The following is a 24289-nucleotide window of genomic DNA, read 5'->3' on the forward strand; positions in this document are numbered from 1 at the left end:
GGAGAAGAATAATGGAAACAGCAGTGGCGTAAAGAGCCATAAATTTTGAGGGGGTTAGAAATGATATATCGCTTAAAAATAATTGCGAGCGAGCAAAAATATCAATATTTTTATCACAAAAATCCAAAAATCCAATTTTTGATCTGGTGAGAAAGTTGTAAATTGTAATATTAGTTTTGATACATTTTGTCGTGCAAATTATTTCTATTTCTATTTCCTCTATACTTCATTATCCTCTCTCTTAACCGCTTAGAGGCAATTTTGCGGTATATAAAATTGTTAAATTGTTATTAATTATTATTTTATGATAGATTTTGACATACTAAACAAAAAAAGTAATGTCATATTTTACCCATCTCTCTCCCCTTTTCTATCAATTTCTCTCTCTTTTCCTTCAGTCTTGAGAAAATGTGAAGGCGGGGAGGGGGGGGGGTCCCCTATCTGTACTACCACTGAGTAATAGTTATAATAAGAAGAATGAGAGGAAGAAAATGAGTAAGTGGAAGAAGAATGAGAAAGAGAAGGAGGAGGGGAAGGAGGAGAAGAAGAAAAGAAAGGAGGAGAAAAATATCGGTGAAAATTATTTTTTTCATATTATTAATGGGAGAAACGCTTTAAGAAATGATTATAATCATTGGCTTCTAGATTTATTTACCCTTCCTGACTAGTTTAAACAGGTACACCATTATAACGGGAATATGAATGCTATTGTAAGTTATGTTTCATTAATTAAATCCAAAGGTGATTAAAAACACATGTTTTCATGTAAATGGACAAAATGAACAAACAGAAAGCACCAACACCAACAACGACCCGAAAAACACAATTACAATTATATGATACAAACCATGAATTAATAAACAAAAATATAGCATTTTCTAAATAGTAATGATAGGAAGAAATAAAGCAAAAGGAACTTTGTTAATCAGAATTGATATATTTTATTCAAATGAAATAAAACCGATTTTTCCATAAATTCCCTTTTTCTATTGTTAATCATTTATAGTCCTGTAAAACACTGATGATGGAAATACCTGAATTATTCGAAAGGAAAACTGTTTTCTAAAGCCATACTCCATAGTTGAAGTGGGAAAGTCCCGCTCTGACCCGCAAAGCGAAATACTTGAGATTTAAACTAAATTTGCATTGTTTCCTTTCATCAATCAGTGTCAATAGTTGACTAGTGTAGCCGCGATTCACAAAAGAGTAAACGAAATAAAATTCATTGGATTTAAGGATGATCTTTTGAACCCCAACTCATGCGAAATTTCAGAACACTCTAAACTTGATACTTTTTAAAGTTAAAGTATAAAATTTAGACTAAAGCTGAATTAAATACAACAACTGAATATCAGAGTAAAATGTGAAAAAAAACAAATATACGAAAAATTTTCAGCGTTTTATGATGAAAATGTATTTCATTCATTTGAAATTTATTGTGGGATTCCAAATGGTTCAAATATCAAATCCCATATTCCTTATCTGCTCACTGTTCGATCTATGTAGAAAACTGATTAACAATTTGAAAATATTGACATTTTAAGCATGCGTTACTTATTTACGTGATTGTATTATTTCATTAGTCAATCGAATGTTTGTTCGAATGTGAAGGGATCTGCGTTTTGAAAATAAATAAAGGCGAATAGATACAGAACAGCCCCATTTAATTTATTTATTGAGCAAATTTAAAAGGGGTTTTCAATTTCCTTTTTACGCCCAGAAGTCAAAGATTTGTAAAACTATATTTATTGATTTATTTATTTATCTATTTATTTATTTATTTATTTATTTATTTATCTATTTATTTATTTATTTATCTATTTAATTATTTATTTATTTATTAATGTATTCATGTATTAATTAATTAATTTATTTATTTACTTATCTATCTATTATTTATTTATATTTATTATTTTTAGGGGGAATAATGATGGAGTGATGACCCCCCCTCCTTCTTTTTTCTTTGGTTGAAGAAAAGGCGATGGGACCCAATTGGTCAAACATGGAACCACCGAGGCCACCACCAGCACTTCACCACCACCATCGCTGTTATACTTACCACCCTTATATGCTTTAAGAGTCGTTTACCTGTTGCCATGTCACAGTTACCTTGCCTCAATTGCATTCGATGATATAAAATCAGATCTGCTGGTATGGGACGTGACAAGCGAAATAGACTTTCAAGGATGAAAAATGTGGAAAATTATACTCATATATAGGCCTGTATTCTGAAGTCTAACTCAGTGCATGCTCAAATGACGGGAAACCAAAACTGTTTATATTGTACTTCTATGTTTTCTGTATTTACTGTGCGCTTTCCTCTTATATACTTTAATGTATAGTCATATTGCTTGCAATATATATTCATTTGTATTGATTTGTATGGTTATCATTTTATATCTGTGCAATTATTTCTTATCTTGTATTGAGTTGAGAAATGAAATAAACTTGAAACTTGAAATGGGGAAGAAAATATTTCAGTTATTGTTCTCAGACAGTTTTGAATAATTGAAGTGTCAAATGATGAGAGGATAAATTAAATCTGTCCTCTTAAAAAAATCGTCACTATTGGCTGTCCATAGACAAACCACTTATCTAGCCCAGAATGTGAATAAACCGGCTAGAGTCAAATATCTTATCTTAAAGAGCGGATTTTAACTCGCCTTTCACTTATCTATACAGTGATGTAAAGGAGCGCTCGATTGAAAGTGAATATCATTTCACTTTTAATTGGGTGAAAATCACTCAAAAGCAAGTGAAAGTCACCCTCAATCGAGTGAATTTTATCCACTTCTCCGAGGATTAAATTATTCACTCACCTTTTTAGAGGGTAAAATGCAATCTTTAACAAATAATATGATACGGATATTTATGATGATAATCATAAATCGATTTGTGTTGTGAATCTATCATTCAAGGGAGGGGGAGGGGTGATCGATTGTTTCACCCCCCCCCCTACTTGAATAGTATGACGTCACGGATCAACAGCAGTGATAATCATAATTTTGATAGGCCTAATATTTATGATAAGTATGATGGTCAAGCATAATAAAAGGAATAAGAACTGTAACAATATTAATGATGATAATAATAAAATTAGTAACAATGATGGAGATAATCAATGCTAATGATAATTTAAAAAAATCATAGTAATGATTATAATGATATGATAACAAAATGAATACAAATCACCATTGTAGATAATGCTTCTAGTATTCGATGTCGTTCTGATATTCAAAAATACAAAATATTAGAAATACAATTTTCAATACAATAACAAGCAGTAACAGTACAGTACGATACAGTGAAAAGCGGATGCGCCATCCGAATCCTTATCAATCAGTCATTTTTTGTGAGATGCACATAAATATTGCTGGAGCCCGTTCAATTACAAATCACCGATGCATATAGGCATTACTTTACAGGTCTCAAACCAGTCCATCTGTTTTAATGGCCCACCCTAAGCAGGAAAGAGATTTGAAACGTTCTTAGGGTATCAGAATCTAATGTGTCTTCAATCAACCAAATGGCTTTCGAAAGTTACTGAATATGTTGACGCAATAGACAATATAAAACAGGATATATTTGTTATTTCCTTCAGTAAGAAATTGATCCACAATGTGCTGCACTCCACCCAGGTGAGGTAAATGGGTACCGGTAGGAAGTAATTCCTAAGCTGTGTGCGCTCTGAATGCCTATAGCTTAGCCTGGTAATATAGAAGCGTCTTGAGCAGCGAGGTGGATATGTGCGCAATATAAATACCCTATATTATTCAACTGAAATTACCGATCTAAAATCAGGAACAAAAAATCATAACTAAAATCTGATTATCCTAAGAAATAATTCATAGGAATATTAATCATGTCTATTATCTATTTTTGCTGACCCTCCAATGTCAATATCAGTCAAACATCATTTGCACTTTAAAAGATACGAGCAACATGAGCAAGGGGTAAAAAGGGAAGGATGCGACGCCCCACCTATTGCGTTTCAAGTAGTGAAAAAAGACACAGGGGAAAAGAGGAAGAAGAAAGAACAGTATTACTATGATTACAAAAAAAGTTCTATGTTGTGTAATAATATCTACATGTTTATAATTCCTATTATTTAATTAAGAAAATAAGTGAGCCCGTCCTATCAACTATCCAAATTGGTTTTGAAAATACATTCTCCCTCATTCCTTTTGGGCTAGGTCAACCGTGAAATATCGGTTACAGAAACTTGTCTAACTTGGTTAAATAATACGCCCCTTTGCACAACGGGAAGCCACAATACAAAATAACGTCGCCTTTTATATTTGTTCATTTATTGTTGTATCGTTGAATGACATGATATAATAACCCTTCGATTATTGAAAGTCGGATTGTTTTCTTTTCGCTTTGTATTTCGTTCGACCCTTTGCAAATCCAAGGCTAGATTTTGTGAAATCGCATTATTAGTGTTAGTCTTTCACAGTGTTTCAATTTTGGTTTCACTTTGAATTATATTATCCGAAACACTACCTGAGCTAATGACGCAATTGTATACAAGGTTTATAAAAGGTAATAAATTTGTATGACCCAGATCCAGCTATCAGTATCATTGTTATCTGAATTTTATTGACCCCTCATAATTTTCTGAAAATAATAAGTGCCGGTCGATAGTACGTTGTTGTCGCGGTTTTTTTTTCTGAAATAGTTACCCGCAGGTTTAAAAATTACTGACCTTTAAATATGTTTTCTTTTTGTTAATTCCTATATAAATTATCTCTGAATCGTAATGGAATTCCAGGTTGTTGGGTTACGAAAACTCTCAAAGAGTTAATGTTAAAGGGCGGAGCGAAATAACCAACACTTTGTGTGGTCTATTATTGACTGTATCCATTCCATTCCTTGTTTTTATTTGGCAATAAGTCATAATTGACTAATTTTGCCACACACTAGTTGAAAAGAAGGATAGAAATGTCTTCAGTATTATTTTCGTTTCCTTTTTTAATAAGTAATAGCTTATGTAATAATAATAATAATAATAATGATAAATAGCTAGTCTTAAAACATACATTTTAGATAAAATATACATGTATATAAAATACAGAGAAGAATTACCCTTTATTTTTATTTTTTTGTAGACTAAAGTAATAACAATATTTCAGATGAAAGTTCCTGTGTTGGCACTTAGACATAATTACTTCAGAAGGGATTTACAGATTAGTGAACTAGCACGTTAACATCAATTGGGCTTAAATTGCAAGACTATATAGTGCTTGACTGATTAGAATGTTGCATTATGGGTGAGAAGCCTTGCCATGTTTGAGTAATTGAGGGCGCCAGGTGGTGCTATGAAAGGAAGCGCCGTGGTGTAGCGGTTCTGACTCTCGCCTTGTAATTAGAGGGTCGTGTGTTCGAATCCCAAAATGGCCTAGCGCCCTTTGGAAAGGCGTCAATCCATACTTTGCCACTCTCACCCAAGTTCTAATTGGGTACCGGTAGGAAACAACCGTCATTGTCATGATTGTGGTTGATCCAATCAATCATAACTCTATGGAAATTCATCAGTGTCATAAATTTTTCTACAGAAAATTTGCACGATGTCCTTTGTAAGCAAAGAGAAGCACAGTGAATTTTCAAGAAAACAATAGATGCATGAATATACATCATTGTTAGAAAATATTTTGAACAATAGATGCATGCAAGCCATGATAGATGTTGACGTTCATGGTCGTCAATAGTTGTGATTGATCAGATCAATCGCAACTCTTTGTAAGACGGGGCCTAGATGTTAAAGGGGAATCCAGCCATGGCCATAAAATGTTGTGTTGGGAAGGACAAAAAAAATAATTAAAAACAGAATGGTAAAAGTTTAAAAGAAATCGGACAAGCAATAAGAAAGTTATAGCTGCTTTAAAATTGAGATCACTAGTACTGTGTAGATTTCAAATTGGCAACTGGGTATGTAAATTATGACACGGGGCAAGGACAACTTTCCCATAGGCCATGTACTTTATTATCAGTTATTTGCGGTTTTCTTCTAAGTACCCATTCTCCCGGGGTACTTTGAAATAAAACTTTTGGGAAAAATGACATTTTAGCCATAATATGTATTGGAGTACACGGAAGAGTAGTCCTTGCCTTACATCACTATGACATCCCATATGCGGCCAATTTGAAGTCTCCATGGGTATAGTGATTACCAATATTTACAACTTTTAAAAATCATAAATTTCTTGTTGTTTTGGGACCAATTGATCGCAAACGATCGTACGAGCAATTGTGAAAGCCCCTTACCAAAATGGTGAAAACTTTTGACAATTCACTGTTTTGTTATCCTAACATAATGAAATGCCCATTGCTTTGCTTATTTTACTTTATTTATTAAAATAAAATAATTTTCCGACCTGGATATATCCCTTTAAACATTCAGGCTGTTTGGAAGGATAAAATCACTTTTTATGTATCAGAACCCGAGCTGTAGTGTTGGTATTCGAAAGGAATGAGGTCGATATCACAAGTCCCTTCGGCGACGTCACTTTTAATTTCGTGATCGGCTCTTCAAATTCTACCAAAGAATTCAATAGTATTACGCTCAGTCATACCAATGAAACCGACTCCAAACCGATCGATGGTATGTCATTGGTCATAACGTAATATATTTGATCGGTCGGCAGTCGGTTTCCGTATCTGCAGCACATACCGGTCACAGCAACATATCCGACTCCAATCCGATCGATGGTATGTCATAGGTAGTAATTAATGTAATAGATTTGATCGGTCTGGAGTCGGTTTTCGTAGTGAGACTGCGGTACAATGCTCGGTCACATCAATGAAACCGACTACAAACCGACATATGATATGTCATTGGGAATAACGTAATATATTCGATCGGTTCGGAACCGGTTTGACTGTGACCATAAATTCTACAATCACACCAATGAAACCGGATTCAAACTATTTCCGTATAGTGTGGCTACAGCACAATGACGGCCACACAAACATATCCGACTCCAAACCGACCGATGGTATGTCACTGGAACCAATGTTAGTAACTTTGACCGGTCCGGAGTCGGTTTTAATCAAGGTATGAAAAGTAAGTTTTGTGAAACAGGGTACTAGTAAACTGTAAAAACTGTGGTGTTAAAACTGACACCAATTGGTGTTAATAGAGGACCACACCCTGAGGTGTTAAAATAACACCCTAGAGATTGAACATAACTCCAAAGAGTGTAAATGTAACAACCATAGGTGTTAAAATATCACCTATAGGTGTAAAACTAACACCACCAATTTAACACCGGTGTAAAATAACTGGTATGGTACTCTATGTACACCGGTTAACACCACAGATTTTGCTGTGTATGTGTTCTTGTATGATTCTTATCAAGGCATTGATATTTTATGTGTCGGATATTTCGCGGGTTTAACTATTGTTAAATGTGAGGCCGATAATAAACGACAAGAAAAAAAAGATAGAGAATTGTAGGCCTATTTCAACAAGATAGGGCTCTGAACTCAAAGCATCAACCTGCCAAGTTGCAGAAAATTTTTAATTTTAACCTGATTAGGAGACCGTTGGGGTGAGCAGCCAATCCAAATTAAGGTATAAATAGCAAGTTTTGTGCAACAGGGTACTGATATGTGTTCTTTTATGAGTCTTGGTAAGGCATTGACATTATTTTCTGTTGGTTATTATTAAATATTCAGGGGCCTGCATGTTTGAAAAAAAGATACAAACAAACAAATCAAACGCTTTCGTTCCAAAATGAAGGTGATTTGGGGTAAAATTTCTAAATTTTTATCACGCCAACCTTACTTTAGGAGACTCTGCCTGTGGTGTAACATACGCAGCAACCACAGAGAGGTCGGGCGGGGGGGGGGGGGCTTCAGGAGGGGCTACCCGCTTCCAATTACCTTCAGTTGACCGTGTAAACATGGCATTGTTGCCTACAACATCTCGGAAACCGGCTCGAATTTTATTTGTTCGTTTTTTGTTTTATTTCAAATACTCTGAAGAGAAATGCATGGGATGATAGGATAACCGAATGCAACTTATTCTGAGTCATATTCGACGATTTTCTAGTCAAATCTGAGAGGAACTGAGTAGTTTGTGATTATGATAATATTACTAGACTTATCAGTTGCACATAGATGACTGTACTTATTTTACGAGCTTGTTTTCAGTAAGACTGTACACTCTTAAAATAGTTGGACAAAAATATGCCCAACTTATAAAAACAACCCTGGGAAACATACTGTCCACATAACTGTTGGTTAAAAGGTAACAAAAACTTATAATTGGGTAATAAATGTGCTAAATTGGATAATAATTGCCCAGGATTTATGTAGTTTTTCCCAACATACATTACCCAACACAGTGGACAGTATGTTGCCCAGCATTTTAAGTGTGTAAGGTATATTCAGAGACAAGAAACAATAATTTGCAAAGTACCAACAGAAAATGAAACTTTATAAGTTTTGATCATTTATTCATAGATGAAATTATATTCTTAGAAATATGTAACATAATAAAGAACAATTTGTTGATCATGTTACCGATTGTTTATAAATACAGTACTAACTATGCATTTTATACGGTTTTAAGTGCATTTAAGAGTTTGAATTAAAGAAATTATGTTGCTGAATAATAGTTGGTAAATGAAAATCACGAAAAATTCTTAACTTAGCTCATCAAAGAAAAGATTATGTTGCCTTGAAATAGTTGCCGATTGACAATGAGCTAATAAGTAGAGGTGTTGTGGCTCGGTGGATAAGTCTCCGGATCGTGAACCACGAGGTCCGGGGTTCAAATCACACAGTAGCACGAGCGTCCTTTTGGCAAGGCGTTTATCTACATTTGCCACTCTCGACCTCCTTGAATGTTCGATGCGCCCGATAGGGTAGCCGTGCTAAAGCTGGGGGTAATAGTATGTAAAGCTTACACACATTTGTACTATCAACTATATAAATATAAAGCTATATATTTTGCATATCATTAGCTTTTAGATCAAGTAATTTTAAAAACATTTGTATATAACAATTGACTGCAAATGATTAAAGCGTATGAGAGGAGAAAATGATGTGTTCAATAGAAAGTTTACTAAGCTGGTATATCATGTATTATCGTCTTCTGATTATATATTAATCAACATTTTTAAACATTTTTTTTAAGGATTCTATGGTACAATTTAGTCAGATCGACAAAGAAAATGAATACGTTTATAAGTCAACCATATACTCATTAAAAGCCACTCTAAAGAAAACTATCATTCAATCTTATCAACCCCACCCTCCAAATTAAATCATTCACTTAAATATTCACATTCGCTATTTAATATTCTGATTTTACTCAACTGCTATACACAGCACAAGCACCTGCACTTGCAATGCATGCACCCACTTGGTCAGTAAATATCAATCTTAGTCACGAATCTTTTATGAGGCCGCCATCATTTCAAGCCTAACCGCTGAAGATGGCGGTCTCCTGTGTTCATTTATTACATTATATGCATATGTTTACATTTATAAAAAAATAATTTATACTCACATCCTTATTTGTATTTTTTATGTAATATGACCACATTGTTTATATTATGAATTATTTTGTATTTGGTAATTATAAATAATTTTGTATTGTGTTTTTGAACGCAGAAATAAATGCAAACAAACAAACAAGTCCACAATCTATCTTGTGATAATTATATTTCCGAAGTTGAGCGTGTACTGCTCTGAAAAAACATGTAGGTCGATATTCATACATTTACAAGAACTATGTTTCAATATGCTTTACTCGGCAATGCCTTTTGCATGTCTTCAGGCAAATGACTGTAATCGTAAATGAATTTACACACTATTTTCGGGGTAACGTTGGGGGCGTACTCGACCTCGAATCTGGACAGATTACTGTTCGCGCTGTCCTTCATGACTCGGTCTTTTCCGCCGGGGATCTCGACGTGGAGTTCCTCGATGAAGTAACAAAAGAGTTCTTTGAACAGCAGACCGTGTCCCACAACGAGGACGTGGATGAGGCGGTCATTGGTCGTCGTCGTTTCGTTCTTCTCGAGCTCAACCTGCTTCTTGCAGACGTCGTAAAAGGCTTTCACGACTCGTTGTCTTGCCTGTGGTTTGTAGGAATGAAAAATGAATGAGAATTAAAGATGATTATATATTATATACATAATAAAAATGATGATGTATGAATATTCATGTATTGTGCAAATTTTATCTCTCCCAACATGCAAAAGACCCAGACCACGTTTTATAGCTAGTCTGTTGTGCAAACCGTTTCCTCGAGTAAAGTGGTCTGAATTCGTAGCCTACAATGACTAGTGTATTGAAGACCCTCTCTTTTTAAAATAATTCTAGTTTGGTAAAACCATCTCATACGTATACGGAGTTGTCATAGCAACACACTATTTCATAATCAAGTGTATAATATCAATATAATATACAATTTCACTGTACACTATGGATCAATAACTTTTTGATAAAAACTACTTAAAACAACGAGAACAAAAACATAGAAAAATAAACAATAGAAAGATTGCCTAAATTACCATGAACTTAAAGATTCCATTCTAGAACAAATCTACGCATAGTGGTGCTCCTATAAGCAATTATGTTTAAGTTTGGTAGACTTGCTTTAATTTGGTAATAAACAAGTCAAAACATGGCCCTGAAGGCAGGATATTGATATGTCATTAGATATGAAGTTTTCTTTGCTAAAATAATACAATTTTGATAAGTTTTCTTTGCTACAATAATATAATGATTTAACAAAACGTGTTTGTTTAAAGACACTCTCGCTCAGAAACTGAAACAGCAAATTTTACATTTCTAAATCAATGTGTAATATTAGTAGCTAAAAGTAACGTTAATATTTCGAAAGTAATAAACCTAGTAATTGAACTCATCAAACTCAATGACTGAAGTGGTATTAGGATATGAATGTTTGAAGTAGGCCTATATTTAAAGGTGAAGTCCACCTCAGAAAAATGTTGGTTTGAATTAATAGAGAAAAATCAGACAAGCACAATGATGAAGATTTCATCAAAATCGGATGTAAAATAAGAAAGTTATGACATTTCAAAGTTTCACTTATTTTAAACAAAATAGTTACATGAACGAGCCAGTTACATCCAAATGAGAGAGTCGATGATGCCACTCACTCACTATTTCTTTTGTTTTTTTATTGTTTGAATTATACAATATTTCAATTTTTACGAATTTGAAGATTAGGACCTCCTTGCCTGAAGAACAAAATATTAAAATAATGGAATTCCACGTGTTCAGGGAGGAATGAAACTTCATTTCACATGAGAATGACGAGAAAATAAAAATATTTCATATAATAAAATACAAAAGAAATAGTGAGTGAGTGATGTCATCAGTTCCCCCATTTACATACAGACCGAGATGTGCATATAACTGTTTTGTGAAATGAAGCGAAGCTTTAAAATGCCATAACTGTCTTATTTTACATCCGATTTGGATGAAATTTTCAGTGTAATGCTTGTTGAACTTTTCTCTTTTTATTCAAATAATTTTTTTTGTTGGTGGACTTCTCCTTTAAACTAAGTTTCTTTCAAAACTTAGTGTGTAGTATTAGTAGTGTAGTAGTTAGAGTAAACTAAAAATAAAAATGTATGTTTCGAAAGTGGCAAAGTAAGTATCACATGATCGACCCATAACACACAAACAAACAAACAAACAGTTACTTGCTTTTTTGAAAAGCATGAAATAACTGAACTCTTTAATCTGGATTAATCAGACATGTCAGAAATGATTTCAAAGTAGTTGATAGCAAAGGAACGACTAAAATTAACTCAAATTGGCTTTTCATTATATAGTAAGGGAAAAGCGTTGTCATATCGGACAGGACCTGCAAAAGCCCCAGCCCATCCACTTAAAGAGTGTACAAAAAAGTAAAATAATTACCATCTGATTGCGAAGTTGATCAGCAACCCCCCCCCCCCCACCTCCCTTCAACACCCGGACTGCATGCAGTAAAAAAATGTATTTTTTTCCAGAATCATTGTGATTTATGTCAGACCAAAATTTTACTAGTAAAAATAAGAGCGGGGGTATTTTCCTGCGTAGACAAGATGTATTCCACTTGCAAAAAATAAAATAAAAAAGACTCTCAAGGGGGAGGGGTTGACAATCCGCCACTGTAGGCAAAAAATGTTGTTGTTTTTTTCGTTTTTTTACATGTTTTAGGGGCTACTTTTTACTACTTTTAACTTTCCTAAATATATACAAAATATTGGATAAGCTAAACATTAAAACGAAAGGGAATCGTGGAGCATTGTGGCCCAGTGGATAAGTCTTCTGACTTTGAAACAGAGGGTCGTGGGTTCTAATCCCAGCCATGGCGTAATTTCTTTCAGCAAAAAAATTATCCAAGTTGTGCTGCACTCGACCCATGTGGGGTGAATGGGTACCCGGCAGGATTAATTCCTTGAATGCATGAGCGCTGAAAGGCAGCTCGAGCTAAAGCCTGGGTAATAATAATAACAACGCTCCTCGGAATAGAATATTTCTAGATAGATGGCGGTATCTAAATGCCTATTATTATTATTATTATTAATCCGGGCTTCAGTTCCTTTTTAGTTTCCGGGGCTAAATGGCCCCGGGGCCCCCTGTATTTTTCCCCTGATATACATGCTATCTTAACCAATCATTTGAAAGAATATACATTTCATTTTCAAGGTTGCTGCAACTAAAACATTGACACATGGCAGAGACACTGAGGGGCCAAATAGGGCTACTGAAATTCCACAAAGACCCCTTCGCATCTCAGAGATGATAATAATACGTTCATTTATATAGCACAGTTTATATGTGCATATATACTCAACTGCGCTTTGATACTTGGTATCATATTATTAACCCGGCTGTAGCTGAGCCGCCATCGGCCTGCGCTAAAGCGTTCAAGGAATGAATCCTACCGGGTATCCATTCACCTCACCTGGGTCGAGTTCGGCACAATGTGGACAAATTTCTTGCCGAAGGAAATTACGCCATGGCTGGGATATTAATTATTTGTTTTTGTCTCTTTGAAAGTCAATTGGCGTTTGAAGTGGTACTTTCCGTTCCTATAATTGTTCACAAGAGATTTGGTTTCTTTATATGGTCCTTCAAGTTTAATATATAGTGTTCATTGAATATAAATACATCTTTATATATTCTCATTTTACTGCTAATGAGTCAACGATTCTGAAACCTAATCGAGATATGTGATATCGAGCGCATGGCGCTCGATAAAGTGTTTTGGGTAAGGAAACAAGTTAAAAAGGTAAAAGATATTTTCAAATCAATCTTCTCAGCTGAAGTCCATGTGCTGTTAATGATTTACATCTACTTTTATCCAAATAACTATTTTCAAGTTTTACGCAAAACATTTCTCATGAACTTTTCAAAAGTAAGTGTGGTGCTCACTCAAGCGGAAAGATTTTTTCGACAGTTATATCGTTATTAAGAGATCTGTACCAACATGACCAAGTTATAGATGTGAAATAAGTTTCAGGATATTACAGATATATTATTACAAAGGATCATTTGCTAAGTGTAAACTTTATGTTTGAGACGTACTGTAGATTCATATGAAATTCATATGATGGAAAATCGAACAAAGAAGAAGATAGACTCTGGAGCTTCTTACCTCTTCAAAAGATTCACCGCCCAGTGGAACATGGGAACGGAATGTCAGGCCTTCCGAAGACAAAAAGCTTCTATACTCAGAGATCTTGATGCCCTCTTTATCACCAAAGCTCTGTCAATATAAGAGAGGAGAGAATCATGAATATCATGTCATTTGATTTCGAACAAAATCAAGATTAGATCATCTAGCCGATTTAATACAGATTGATAAGATTGTGTAATCGTCACAGTTAAGTTAAATATATAGCATGGACGTTAAAGAACTGAAGAATATTAGATCAGAACGGTGTCACTGGGTGTGTTCACACTTAGGAGTACGTCTTTTGCACTCTTAGTTACCAAGAATGAGTATATTATGATTTCAATTCATTTGCATGCAGGATAAAATAGCAAGTAATTGCCTTGCTCAAGGGCATAAGAGCCTGTTAACATGTGGTTCAGTGTCAATACGATTCCAAACTGCGTACACCTCTGCAGTCTGGATGTAGACAGTGTGTTTAGACAGTGGACTTTTATTGTGATTCACATTCTTAAAACGCTCAAAGTCAACGGTGTAAAGATTATATCAAACTGTGGACACTGGATATTTGGATATTATTGAATCCTAAAAGCAAATGAAGATACAGGAATTTGTATAGAAAATCGCCACCAGTAACTCGAATTAGTGGCGGATCCAGGGGGGGGGGGGTGGGGACGGCCGGCCCGTGCCCCGCCCTTTTGAGAGGCACAATTAAAACGCAAATTTTACTCTGGAGCGGAAAATTGCCCGCCCCTCACTCCTCACAAAATAACTTGTGCCCCCTCCCCCGTTGAAAGTGAAGGCTTTTGTCTTATGCTTGTCAATTGTTACTCCGGAAAATGTCCCCCCCCCCCTTTCCAAAAAGCCTGGATCCGCCCCTGCTAGAATGATCTGTATTATCAAAATTAGTAATGATAACTGAAGATGTAAAAACAAGAAAAATCAATTGTTTTAAAACACTCACCCGCTCTCTCAAGTCAACTTCCTTTACAACATCGAGTGGGGGCGTCCTTAAAGATTTGAGAATGAGCTCGGTTGTCTGAGGTGGGAAAATAAACATAATTATAAGCTTGTTCGTAAATACGACACAATAATTAGGGATCGCAGAACGGTTTGGAAAGTGTATGTGGGGGGGGGGGGGGGGAGAGGGCTGACCACGCAAAAATCACAATCAGATGATCATTTTAACGCTTTTGTAAATGGTTTTGGAAAAAAAGTGATAATTGTGTTGCTGTTTTTTTTTCGTTGTTTCTCCCGCATCCATATTTTAAAGATCAATAATATATTTCATATTTTCAATTCCACATCTATTGATACTGCATGATGACTTGCTCTTAACATATTTTATTAGTTAAATCATGAAGAGAGAAAAAAATATGTCGGCCATTATACCTGGTTGCATTCAAGTCAAGCAAAGATTTATTTCCCTAATATGGAAATTAGAATAGAGGTAGTGAATGCGGATATAGTTTTTTAATTTGAATTACGATTGTGCACGGAAAAAAGGCACAAACCAAGAGACTTTTGATATATTGTGACAGAAATGAATAATAATAATGATAATAGTAGCTGGATTTATAAAGCGCTTCTTGCCTGAGGATACAAAGCGCGAATGAAGAGAACAATGGTAGGCGTAGCTTAATTCAAAGTTCCCCAGACATGCCAGACCTATCTGCCATTCGGAAAAATTGGTGATGCCCAAAAAAAGTCTCCGCCGGGAATCGAACCCGGGCCCCCAGATTTTAACACGGGTGTCTTAACCACTAGACCACAGAGACGGGTTGGTTGTTATGGCGATACCAAAGCGATTGACCGTCATCAGATAAACAGAGTTTTGACACCACCAAACCAATGTCCTTTGTCGGGTGTAGATGAGTTTTGAACAATGTCAAGCCGCCATGCCTCAGCTGGATCAAAGCTATTGCTTTGATACAGTACACGTATGGGAGAAAGTATACAAAATGTGAGAAATTATACATGTACAATAGCTTTGACAACTCTTTTTATTTCAATATATTGTGAAAGAAATAAATGAAGAGAACAATGGTAGGCGTAGCTTAAATCAAAGTTCCCCAGAGCTATCCGCACTCATCTACACCCGACACCCGAAATTTGCTTGGTGGTATCGAAAATCTGTTTATCTAACGGTCAATCGATTGGGGTCGCCATAGCCACTAACCCGTCTCCTTGGTCTAGTGGTTAAGGCACCAGCGTTCAAAGCTGGGGGCCCGGGTTCGATTCCCAGCGGGGACATTTTTCCGGCTTCAACAATCTTTCCAAACGTTGTTTTGAAATTATTCTTTTTTTAAGATTTCCTTGTCTCACCTGTGCTGCTCTCAGGAGGTCGCTCGTGTAAACATAATCAATCTTCTCATTGGCTAAACGATGGCCCAAACTCTCCGCTTGAAGGACGCCATCTCCCGATAGGGGTGAGTCAGTTTGTCCTGCGGTTCGTAAAATGATATTTATTTTTACCATGATTACATGCAATCAGCTCAAAGGATATCTTAATTAAACGATGAGATAAAGAGATGCAACGAAAGGGAGAGAAACAGCAAGGAAACAAAGAAGAAATGAAAAGGACAGATAGATAGAAAGAAAGAAAGATAGATAGATATATGGATGGATGGATGGATGGATGATAGATAGATAGATAGATAGAGGGGGGGGGGTGAGGAAGAGAATAGGAGAGAGTGGGTGGGGTGAGAGAGAGAGTCTGACAGAGAGAACAAGGGACACACAGAGACACACTTAGAAAAATATAAGGAAAGACATTGACGAGAGGATGAAAGAGAAAAAATAAACAAGAAGACATACAGAAAGAGAGAGAGAGAACAAGAGAGAGAGACTGACAGAGAAAGAGAGACAATTATCATGATATTAATCGGTAGCAGGCTGATTCGTTGCCGTCCTAAAATAGGAACGGTCATTTAAAAAAAAACTAAACAAAACAAGAGCGTAGAATATGGAGCTTGCACTATTCCCCAATGAGTCATTAATAAGTTCTTATTACCTTGTACAAGTTTTGCTTGGTTGAATGTGCTCTCTCCGCTGTAAAACAATAAAAAAAGGAAAATATAACATAAAAATGAAACAGAAATGTCAAAGGCAATTTCACTGAATTTGTAACACGTATTTGCTGACATTTAGCAACGACATTTGTTTATCTCATTTAGACATTAATGATGCACGTTTGCAACCTTGTTTTGTCGAAAAAAAAACAATTTTTATCATTTTGAAAATGAACAACAAAAATACGCTTCTTTTGCAAAAAAATGTTCTTAATTTTTATGTTTCATATTCTTAGTATACTACTTAAAAAACAAACATGACAAATATGCAAGCAAATATTGTTGTTGATATTGTGTATATGAGTGTGTGTATGGTGTGTGCGCGCGGATAACTAACATACTAGTTTTAGTTCTGTCAACCCATGGTCAACCTTACTGGTAATGAAAATCATATGGACAAAAATATAAACGATAAAGAAGAAAAATGTGTTCATTGTAGCCTTGTCAAAGACTTTTTAATTCATAATTGCCTAGGAAGTATAAATAGATGATTGTCTTCACCAATGAAGAATCAGGAAAGAGCACAATAAATAATATAAATGAATAAAAAAATATGACACTTTTTGCTTCACATAAAGCTGGCATTATATAAAAGATGGAATTATGAATATATTTTGGGGGGCCTGGAGCTAAACTTTAAAATCTAAGATCTTCATTACAAATATGATATAAATTAAGCATCACTTTTTAGATGGCATCTCACACACAGCACCTGCTGTATTATATATTATTTCAGGAATGCTAATAAAATAAACGATTTTTTATTCAATGAATGATTTTACACACATCAGTGCATACAATTAAACAGAAAATACACACTTAAAGACAGTTGATTCGATTTGAAACAATCGATTATTTAAAAAAAAATGAAGCTTAGAATCAAAAGTACTAAATTGTATAAGAGAGGCACAATGAATGACAGAATAATTAGGGGCAATCTCATTACCGGAGAGATCTATACAAAGGCTAAATACCTACGTTCTCAGAAAATTTCTAGATCAACAAAAACAGAGTTTGATGCCTTTATAGAGGTAAGATAAAATAGTAGTATATACTTACTGTCGAGCGAGGCTGAGAATGAATTTCACCATCTTGATCAAGATATGTCTTTGTTGTTTCCTCAAAATGGTTGAAATGATCAGTTCAACTTGGTTTAACGTACCTCTTATCAGTCCTTGTTGCAATGTAGTCAGTGAGTATGGAACAATGACTAAGACATTCTCGATGTTAGAAGTTTTTACGTGCAGTCACACGAACGATACCGATTCCAAACCGATCAACGATATGTCACTGGTAATAACGTAATTGCTTTGAACGGTCTGGGGTTGGTTTCACCTGTGAGACTGGGGCATTGACGGTGATACCAGCATTAAGTTTTATTATTATCACGCGTAAAAAAAACAGGGGGAAAGGGTTTTATCTCTCTCGCGCTCTCTTTTATCCGGGTGCTATGATCTGGAAAGAATACAGTGTAACACAGTGTGTTCAAAGTGTGTACTGTGTTAAGATGTGATTCACACTAGAATGCTTGTATGAAGATAATTTCACACTGTGGATACATCTACATTGATAGTGTTCACAGTGTGTTCACTCCAGAAGGAGCTATATTGCTCTCTCTAACGATGTAAATCCCATTCCAAAATGAATGGTCCCTCGTCTCCCCGGGGGAGAGGGGGGGGGGGGGCAGTCAAATGTATTGCTGTACACATGCGTGACCAAAATATTTCCAAACACCCCTTCTGTGTGCAAAATAACCCCGTAAACAAGTTTTTAGTGGGATTAATTTACACATTTTGGCCCCTAAACAAGTTATCGCCAGAACATAACCCCCGGGGGAAAAACTTGGGGGAAAAACATACCCTAAACACGTTTGGCAAGTCTTTTAAAAAAAATTAGGTAAAAAAAACATACCCTAATTACGTTTCACCCCGCTATTAACCATTGACCAGTCTTTCGAAACCACCCTTTTTCTTGAAAATCGGTGTTTTTGATACCCTTTACGAGTCCACGCGCAGCCAGCGTCCAAAACTGAAAAAAACAACACCCTTGACGTGACGTGATAATCAGAAAATAACATGACATTTCACCCTTCTCTCTTTCTTTTTTTTCTCGGTAATTGTTCTCCTCTTTTTTTTGGGGGGATGGGGGGGGGTAAGCTCCCCAAGCCCCTCTCTGTACTCCACTGTCCAATTGTAGTTTCGGAAGTTTGTCTCATCTAGTTCTATAAGTTTTGCTTTATTAATGAAATCACAATGTCATTTCGTTCTTTTTATTTTACTCTAAAGAGATGCTAAAAGTGATAACGATAAGGTCAACCCAATCTACTCGAAGCGAGCTATAAGCTATTCCTTTTTCTCAAATTTCATTTGAAAAAAATCGGCCGTGCTCTATGAGTTCCGTTAGTTTCACGAGTAAGCAACGCTGTTCTTCTTTTAAAAATTATATATAATGAGAGGAATTTTTCCTTTTCTACAAGAATTCTTGAATATTCAAGATAGTATAACATAATGTGATCAAAATACACAGGAAGAGCATTTAATATACTGGTATCAATCACAATGATAAAGCTTTCTGGCTAATCTTTTTTAGTATTCAGTTCATTTTTACTGGTATAGAGCTCACTTTAACAACATCTTTTAATGATCCTGCCACACAATAATGAGTCTGATGATTTTTATTTCGGTACTGATTATCTTATCCATAATATACCTGGTGGGTGTTTCATAAAGCTGTTCGTAAGGTAAGAGTGACTTTAAGAACGACTGGTTACCCTTTCTTACGCACGTAACAAAAGCCAATGAATAAATCATTTACTACAATAAAGGATCACTAGTCGTTCTTAAAGTCGCTCTTAACTTACGAACATCTTTATACAACGGCTCCCGGGTGTGTGTTTCATAAAGCTGTTCGTAAGTTCAAAGAAGACCGGTGTACCTTTCTTACGCGCTATAAATAATCACCAATGGACATTTAATGGTGAATATCATTTACCACAAGAAAGGGTCACCGGTCCTTCTTAAAGCCGCTCTTAATCGACGAACAGCTTTATGAAATGGCCCTCTTGTACAGACTGGTTGGGGTTTTATAAGTTAAGTCATTTACCATTCCATCAAATATTGATTACATGATCAACCAATGAAGGACTAAAGTCAAGAATAAATGAATAAATCAAATGAACTTTTGACCACTCATCCATATGAAGAGCTTACTTGCAAAAGGGATTAGGTCAATTTTTCATCAAATTTGATTTTTATGTCTCAGTGTATAGATTTTAGCAGCTCTATAAGATGATACCAAAGAAAGTTGAAATTCCTGTAAAAAGTGAAACTAAATTGGCAAAGAAAAATCACTTTTTTTCAAAATGGGTTAGGTCCATATTAGTTTGGTTTCAAAAGGGGTTAGATCCACACATAGCTCTTTTGGAAAAGATTATCTTAAAAAATATGAAGACAGGTAGATTTTCTTTCATACCCAATTTTATGTTCACATGATAAGGTAGTACATCATGACAATTTAGTTTCTCACATGAATATTGCAATAAGTGAGAGTAAAAAACATTCTTTTTCTCGGAATGCTCCAAAGTAGATCTAACCCCTTTTGCAACTAAACTCTTTACACACTCATCATAATTATGACAAAGACACAAATCCAATTAGATACGAAAGACCGTTTTAAGTATGCCATTCTTTATTTTTCTATCAAATATTTTTTTGGGACAGACGGGGAAAAAATAAAAGTGAGAACAAGGGAAATGTGAAATATCTCTCATAGGTGACTTATCACATGAGCACCACATATTTTACTACATATATCAACATTCTTTTGTAAAGAATATACTTAATTAAAAAATATCAATGTGAAAGTTCAAAACTATTTAACCTGTTAGACACGGCATATTACTTTTCCACTTTTATGGGTTTTCCTCTTTAGGTGGGCTTTTAATAGCATCACGAACATGACGAAGCAAAACATATTCTGAATCAATTGATCTACTTATGAGAATCATTTTCATATTTCAACTGTTCTGTTTCCATCCTCCGATTGGGTCATACACAGAATACCCATTCTGCTGATATGTCGGGTAATATTTCATAGCGGTCTAGGCGTAAATAACACATACACATTTTACTAGCTTTCTAGAGGATGTAACTTTCACATTTGTCTTTCTTTTGATATTATTCAAGAACATTAAAGGTGATAAATTTTCGCTTGTTTCCCTGAGGTACACCATTATTAATGTCATCTAGACTAAAAATTAAAGAGAAAGTGATCGCTAAAGAGTCCTTTAATTGGAAGTGAATCATCTTTAAATGAGAAGCAGTATATCAGCAAGTATTTTTATCATTTTCTTACAGATCTTAGATAAAATACCTGACATTACAAGTTAAGTAAGTCGAAATTCGTGCTGTAATAAAAACTATAACTGAAGACTAAGCAAAGTGAACATCAATAGCTGCTTTAATGCACGCAAGCGTCCAAAAACAACAGTCAACTGACCGAAAGCCATCATTGCTTGTTTAGTTCATTAGTGAGAAATTACTTGATCACAACACGCGGTTCAAATACCGCTGCCAAACATTGATTCCAATTTGCGTCACTGGCCGACCCAGGTGTAATAAATTCAATTCAATTCATTTATTTTCTCTTTCGATCTTTTTACATTTACAATGATCTGGCAAGAATATTATTCTTTGAAATACGGAAGTGGCGTATTGAAATTAGGAAAGCCAGTGTTAAATCAGAACCGAATTCTCCCAATTAAATTTGAACCGATTCTGCTCGAATATGGCCTGATTTGGTGGATTCGGCGGATTCGGAACGGAAACTATCCGTCTCTGATTCGTGAAGCTCCCCGAATCAGAGGCGAATAGGTCTGGAATATGTCCCGAATCAGAGCAGAGTCGCCAAGAATTAACTACTAGCCCGATCGTCACACAGAATCCAACCGAATACATCTCAAACATGGCCCGAATAAAATTTGTCGTGGCCACATTCGGAAGTATTTTGGGAGTATTCGGATGGTTTTGAACATTTTCATCACGAGTCGAATCCATCCTCAAATGTTCCGGATCCCTCTGAAAATTTCTCGGATTCAGGGAGGGAGAACGGAATACGTCCGAATCCACCCGAATATGTGTATTCGGATGAATTCGCAGCTGATTCGGTTCCGATGTAAATCTGGGTTACACCGAAACCGAATCAGCTGCGAATCCATCCGTTAACATGTGTTCGAGTGCGTGGTTTCGGTAAAATTCTGTTCTCCCTCCGCGAATGCGAGAAAACTCGGCATTCCGAATCAGGCCGTATTTGAGCAGAATCGGTCCGAAATCATTCGGGTGAATAAATTCGGTTTGGAATTAAAATGAAAAAAAACCGGCTGGTTTTGACCAGCCGTTTTATTTAATACCTCAATAATGTAACTGAGGTATTAATCGTGTTATGCTGCCCTTCCCGATCAGATTGTCGACGTATAATAATAATAATAGCCAATTTTCATAAAGCGCTTTTCCCAGAATGGCCCAAAGCGCGTTACAGCATATTATTACCCCGGTCATTTGATTCATTTCAATCAAGCACGAAAAGTGCACAATTTCCACTCCATGGGGAGCATTCCTTGCATTCATCGCAGCCACATTATGGCGCTGGCAAAATCAAACATGCAATATCTTTCGCATCCTACCGGGTACCCATTTAGCACCTGGGTCAAGAGTGGCAGTGTGGATTAACGCCTTGCCAAAGGACGCTAGACCGCGGTGGGATTCGAACACACGACCCTCTGTTTACAAGGCGAGAGTCAGAACCACTACACCACGGCTCTTCCACAGGGGTATAGGGGTACTCGCAGTGATGTAAACTTATATAGTTATAGTTGGATACTCTGCACTATTGGATACATTTACATTTTTGCCCGTTGTTGTTACTCAGTCATTACTAAAAAGATTATGTGGTCCAAGACACTCCACGTTTGCCTTTTAAAATTCATATTCTTTTTTTTCAATTCAATTTATTCAATTCCATTCAATAAAAACACAAAATACAAAAAATAGCTTGTAACAAAGCAATTAAAGATACATAAACAAAAAATGAAATTTGGGAGACTTTAAAGGACTGAAAGGTCTTGACGAGGCAGACCCCGAATGCCATTTTGGTAATACATACATTGACATGGGTTAAAATGATGACATGAAAAAAAATATCCGGATTCTCGAACATACCACGTATGGGATATTGAAAACAAAGTGTTTCATGAACATTTGGGGGGGATCAAATTATGTATTTTCATATTTTGACTAAAATAAGTGTTTTACGTTGTGACACGAGGGAAATGTAATGCGCGTATGCATTGCGTAATGAAACATTGAATGTTTTTTTTTCATCTGAAAATGTACTTATCACACAATGTGCGCATAACGACGAGTTAAACACGATAATTAACTCGTCTGGGAGCTGGCTGACGTATTTTTGTCACTTCTGACACAGTCTCTAAGGTTTGCTTTCTAGCCTAACCAACCCGTTGTATTTCGACGCCATATGTACGAACGAAGAAGCCAATGACATGAATGATGTCAACATTTCAAATTTACAACTTTCATGAAGACAAGACTGGCCTCGATTTGATATATTTTTGACATGTTCACATCCAGTATTGTTACGGGCCTCGCCAAAGATTTACTGCAAGAAAATGGCGCGCAGGAGACTGACGTAAATCCTTGCGTCGCGGTTATTGTTAAGTTGGGGGGGATGATCTGTTGTTCCATCCCCACTTGAATAGCTTGACCTCATGGATTTACGCAGGATGTCTAAAAGCTATTATTTTGACAATGGTCAAAGCATCATAGAGGCATAATCAAACTAAAAGTTAAAGCAGCAAAGTCACCACCTGAGGATGTCCAATATCTTAAAAATGAGGGGGTTTTTTTTCCTAGCTCTTTTCGAAATGACCCAGCGTAAGACCCACTGTGGCCATTTCAGTGTTGCAGTATTCCGGCTCATATATTTTTTTTTTACCTCGGGCTTTGCACAAAAGGACCTGATTCTTACTTTCAACGTGAGTCAACTTCTCATTTATATATCATTCTTTGAGATTCCTTCTCACTTATGTAAATAATTTTATTAGATGACTATTGTTATAAAACACGATCATCTGTATGATATGGAAAAAAGAATGATTATATCCAAACGTATTTGTCACCAGTCACAAAACTTGGTAAACATTGTAAATCCAAATAGTTTGCAAAATTGGATTCCGTTTTTATTACACAACTTTGTTGTCATATTTCCAACCATGTATAGCTTATAAACATTAAGGCTTACCTTACGAAGACATACAAAAAATATTTGACATTTCAGGACATTTGAATCAAACGAAAGGGCGGAAATTTGAGTCACAAATAAGTCTGTAAGAGATGTCATCGCTTAAAGAGTTACAACTGTTTTTTTAAATATAATCTTTCATAACATACTGTATGTAATGAAATTAATGTTTGATATAAAACAATTTAATTAGGATAAACGTTATTTAGATAAGCACCCACGTAGTATACGAGCTGTGATATCTTTGACAACT

General features: G+C 35.6%; 1 protein-coding gene and 1 non-coding gene across 2 annotated transcripts; both read right to left on the reverse strand.

The window, feature by feature from the left end:
* Window positions 1-9589: 9589 nt before the first annotated feature.
* Window positions 9590-17923, reverse strand: LOC121406141 (fructose-2,6-bisphosphatase TIGAR-like). The gene is made up of 6 exons (XM_041597160.1): window positions 17782-17923; window positions 16665-16702; window positions 15977-16095; window positions 14616-14690; window positions 13634-13744; window positions 9590-10088 (listed from the first exon to the last, which is right to left on the reverse strand). Exons 1-6 carry the CDS (start codon window positions 17811-17813, stop codon window positions 9747-9749), a joined length of 717 nt encoding a protein of 238 aa, XP_041453094.1. The 5' UTR covers window positions 17814-17923; the 3' UTR covers window positions 9590-9746.
* On the reverse strand, window positions 15358-15429 carry TRNAL-UAA. The gene has a single exon. It is a non-coding gene; the product is annotated as a tRNA-Leu (tRNA).
* Window positions 17924-24289: the final 6366 nt, after the last annotated feature.

This window comes from Lytechinus variegatus, chromosome 19 (assembly GCF_018143015.1).
Source record: "Lytechinus variegatus isolate NC3 chromosome 19, Lvar_3.0, whole genome shotgun sequence".
In the NCBI taxonomy this organism is placed as follows: domain Eukaryota; kingdom Metazoa; phylum Echinodermata; class Echinoidea; order Temnopleuroida; family Toxopneustidae; genus Lytechinus; species Lytechinus variegatus.